This window comes from Lathyrus oleraceus, chromosome 6 (assembly GCF_024323335.1).
Source record: "Lathyrus oleraceus cultivar Zhongwan6 chromosome 6, CAAS_Psat_ZW6_1.0, whole genome shotgun sequence".
Taxonomy (NCBI): domain Eukaryota; kingdom Viridiplantae; phylum Streptophyta; class Magnoliopsida; order Fabales; family Fabaceae; genus Lathyrus; species Lathyrus oleraceus.
The window spans coordinates 505,079,088-505,083,343 of NC_066584.1; the positions used below are offsets into that span (position 1 = coordinate 505,079,088).

Below are 4,256 nucleotides of genomic sequence, written 5' to 3' on the forward strand. Positions count from 1 at the left end.
GTGCATTATTCTTTGTAGGATTTCAACCATATAGTTCAAACCTAACTCACCAACATTGTGCATTATTCTTTGTAGGATTTCAACAAATAGGGAAAGGCTTTGTAAGTTTACACTATTCAAATCACATTAGAAGCAAACAAATGTGTGTATTTTTCTACATTGCACAGCCACATATACCAACCAATTCCAACTTTAGTATCCTTCACGGCCCTCACGCAAAGCCACCCCTACTTTCTTAATGAATTTTAGTAAAAACACAAAAAGCCTTCCAAAAAGTTTGATTTTAATGAGTTGAAAATGAAATGTTTCTTTATCAAAACAAAATTAACTCAGGTGAAATACCTCCTTTCCTTTCAAATGAAGTAATGACTCTCGGTCTTCAGTTCTGTGTAACAATGCATGCTTGTATAAGCAGAATCGTGTCCTTGGGTGGTCAAAAATGACTATAACCAAAGCATGTTAGAGAAGAGCTTTGGTCAAAATCAATCTTAGAACACCCAAAGGATTAAAGTCTTTAACAAACACATAGAAGAGAGCTAATTTACATCACATAAACAGTAAAGAAATTTCAACAAATGGCCACAAAAAAAGTTAAGGGCAGTTATATACGGAATTCTGTTAAGACAGTATGCAAGATTCCAGTCAACAGTTATTCTTAAACCTATTTTATATACAATTGCTATCATTCTTTTGGAAGGCCCAAGTTCAACAAGCACAACTCAACTGAACAAGTCATCTTGGTTGCTTGCATCTCCATCATCATCACCATCATCATCATCGGTGGAATCGTCACTAATAGTATTGAATGTCAATATCATTTCTAAAAATTCTCGAGTTGACTGCTCTGCACTGGTTTCCGTCCTAACCCTTCGTCTTGGAAGTGAAAACAGTTGCAACATCATGTCTTCCGGAGAAGCTATCTGGTACATCCAGTCCCTAGCCTTGGTTTTCTGTCGGACACACAAAACTTTTATCAATTTGCATCATTACAAACCACCAGAAAAATTACCATTGTTGCCATTGTCATCATTATTATCATCACTAACACCATTGTTCTCATCATCATTATTATCATCACTAACACCATTGTTCTCATCATCATTACAATCATTGACATAGCCCCCTTCATCATATTCATCAATATTGTCATCATCGTCACAACCCTCATCGTCATTATCTTCATCAATTTTGTCATCATCATCACAACCTTCAACGTCATCGTCATCATCATCATCATCATCATCATCATCATCATCATCATCATCATCATCAAACATATCATCATCATCATCAAACATATCATCATTATCATCAAACATATCATCATCCTCATTGCCATCGTCACTATCATCGTCGTCGTCACTCTCAAACCAACGAATTCCATCAAATATAACCTTATTCAAAGAAGTAACAGCGAAGAAATTATTTATCTGGGCTAGTTTTATTCTTTTAAATGAAGATTTCATGAAAACTGTCCCAGTTAGAGTTACGTAAATAAACTAGACCTTCTAAAACATAAAAAGTATCACTCACATAAGATAATTTGGTTCAGTTCGAAAAAGTAATACCTAGCTCAAGAAGACTAAATTCGTACCTGCTCAATACTTTTGGGCAAAGTAGCTTTCTCAAGGGCCTTTGGAGTCCATATCTTGATGTCATGCTCAATACCGCTGCTTGCAAGAACCGTTGTATGAGGATGAGACTCAATACAGTTCACAACGTGCTTGTCTGCTTCCATGACACGAATAAGCTGACCACCTTTCTTCTTCCATGTGAAAATCCGACCACAATCTGATCCACTCACCACATACTCACAATTAGGCCCAAAAAAACTAACACCCTTAACAGTCTCACAATTCCTGTGTCCCTTGAAAACCTGGGGGGTGACTTTATCATCAGCATCCATGTTTGGTGGAGAATGCACAGAACTATCTCCCATGTCACTTGTATCACTATTCACAGAAATAGGGGACCCAGGAATAGGATCCAGTCCCAAACCCATATCTTGTGTAAAAAGGTAAATAAATTCATCATTATAGGATACAAGAAGCTCCCTTTGTTCAGAAAAGGCCAGGCCCGTTATTCCTACTCGCTCATCGCCAATCAAGTGCGGAGGACAAAAGTAGTCAATCGGTTGACCAAAATCAGTTGATGCATCCCATTTATATTTGCGGATATCAAAAAGTCGCGTATACGCATCAGACCCAGCAACCGCAAAGAGATTTGGGTTCCTTGGATCAATTGCAATTGTATTAAGAAGGATGACTGGCACGTAACTCCATCTATCCTTAAGTGGCTTGCAAGTAAAAAGTTCTGTTGCAATCCTGGTCCTCAGATCAAACTGTTAAGATAACTAGCTCGTGAGAGAGGACTAAAAGATAAAGTACAAAACTGATATTCATAGAAAAAAAAATTAATCACTCACATGCTGTACTAATCCATCTTCACCGCAGGTGTAAAATATATGAGGGCTACCGGGCTCGATAGCCAACTTATGAGCCCGTCCTTGATGCTTGGCCAATAACTTAGTTTCCACATGTCCTTGTTCAAGAATTTGAGCTTGCCTAACCTAAAATCGAGAATTCACATAACAAAACACCCTTCTTTTAGTAAAATAGCCTAAGAACATTTATGCATGACATATCCAAAACGGTCGGTGACCGCTACAAAACGGTATCGGCACCGTTATTCACCATTTCTATCTTAAAGAACAAATTGTAGTTAATTCGCAAAGCGACGCCCGTAATGAGTGTCGCAACACCTTGTCCAATACATAAGAATGTTCCTTACGACATACCTGGCCATCAGCAGCGCAAGTGACAATGGTTCGATCATCGGAGTGAGGCATGAACTTAGCCTGGAAAACATTGTTACTATGACCAGAATGAAAAGAGAGCTTAGTACGACCGGTTTCCCAATCCCAGAGAATAATCCTCCTGTCATCAGAACCTGAAACCAGAACATCACCATCTGCATTGAAGCATACAGTGTTTACACAACCTCTGTGCTTGTCCAGCTTTCTGAATACATCAAGTCGAAGAACAAGATCCTAAACACATTATAACATCAATAAATAAATAAATCATGACAGAGACACATTCACATGTTCATGTCTTGAAACCCTAATAATTTCATTTTATAATCAAAAGCAATAAACCTAAAACAATGCAAATATGTCCGATTGCGAATTTGAATGTTCCGGACAAGAAAAGAAAGTAAATGTGGGGTACCTCGGAGGCGGCTAGACGGTTGGGGAAAATTCTGGCGGGTAACTCGCCGAGTTCTCGACTGGAGAGATCGCGAAGGGGCTTGTAGACGGTGGTGTCCCTAGGTCTCTTGTTCATCCTACAAAAACGAAAGAGTAAAAGAGTTACGGCGAGAAAAGAAAAGATAAACTGTGGTGGTGGTGGTGGCGGTGGTGGTGGTTACTTGAAGGCCAGCGAGAGAACGGAGATGGTTGAGTGAGTCCGTGAGAGAGAGTGGGGTCGTTCCTCTTTGTGTGATGAAAACGATCGATTGTGGTGGTATAGTCACGTAAAAGGGCTCCACAGACTCTGTTAACGTGGCACCCACGCTATTCAAGATAAATTCTTAATCTACCCATGCTCACATGCCCCTTGTTTTTCCTTTTCTTTTTAAATCTTTTTTCAAAAATATGTGTTTTTTATTTTGGCTTATTATGATGTTGATTTTTTTAATGTATCCTATGTTTTATTAGTATATCTCGTAAAAATACAATAATATTTATATATTTTGGAGATGCATCTTAGAACGTACCATAAACACATATAATCAAAAATGATTTTGAGTCACGTCTCATGCTTGTGTGTATTATGCATCCGAAGTTGCATCTCCGTAAATCTTACGAAATTGCATTTCCATATCATACTAAAGCATAAATAGAAAAGTAGAAAAATCAGTAAGGTGTAGGTTGACAAAATAAAATCACCATTGATAATACAAAATAAGTATTACATATGTGATGTTAACATAAATCAAACATTACATTTCAATATTCAAGTGGACGTTTCAACATCTTTATAATATCTTCGATCGATTTTGAAATCGTCGCATCCACCTCGATTGAAGCTTTTGTTTATAAACTGAAAAAAGTATTTCACATAACCTTGCATCTGCATTCGTCTTCAGCTCAAAGTTGATGAACTTAATATTTCATTCATTGTTAATCGACGGTGAGCGGTTCTCGACCTTCACAATTTTTCGATTGTCTCTATAAGGTAGGAGATTATGTAGTA

The 4,256-nt window shown here is 37.8% G+C and overlaps 1 protein-coding gene across 3 annotated transcripts; it reads right to left on the minus strand.

Annotated features, from left to right (window-relative positions):
- Positions 1-532: 532 nt before the first annotated feature.
- Positions 533-3,601, minus strand: LOC127092404 (uncharacterized). Of its 3 annotated transcripts, XM_051031264.1 has the most exons (7): positions 3,430-3,601; positions 3,231-3,345; positions 2,798-3,049; positions 2,426-2,569; positions 1,595-2,341; positions 1,255-1,394; positions 533-1,221 (listed from the first exon to the last, which is right to left on the minus strand). In XM_051031264.1, exons 2-7 carry the CDS (start codon positions 3,342-3,344, stop codon positions 987-989), a joined length of 1,632 nt encoding a protein of 543 aa, XP_050887221.1. In that variant the 5' UTR covers position 3,345; positions 3,430-3,601; the 3' UTR covers positions 533-986. The 3 variants fall into 3 exon arrangements, with proteins under 3 accessions (XP_050887221.1, XP_050887220.1, XP_050887222.1); XM_051031263.1 differs by having other exon boundaries at positions 533-1,394; XM_051031265.1 differs by lacking the exon at positions 1,255-1,394 and having other exon boundaries at positions 533-950; positions 3,430-3,595.
- Positions 3,602-4,256: the final 655 nt, after the last annotated feature.

Bases quoted from the DNA above. Each gene is read 5' to 3' on its own strand.
- LOC127092404 (XM_051031263.1), bottom strand. From the start codon at position 3,344: ATGAACAAGAGACCTAGGGACACCACCGTCTACAAGCCCCTTCGCGAT. The intron at 2,570-2,797 runs GTATGTCGTAAG...TCTCGATTTTAG, and splicing joins CTTGCGCTGCTGATGGCCAG to GTTAGGCAAGCTCAAATTCT. The intron at 1,395-1,594 runs GTACGAATTTAG...TCTTTGAATAAG, and splicing joins TGCCCAAAAGTATTGAGCAG to GTTATATTTGATGGAATTCG.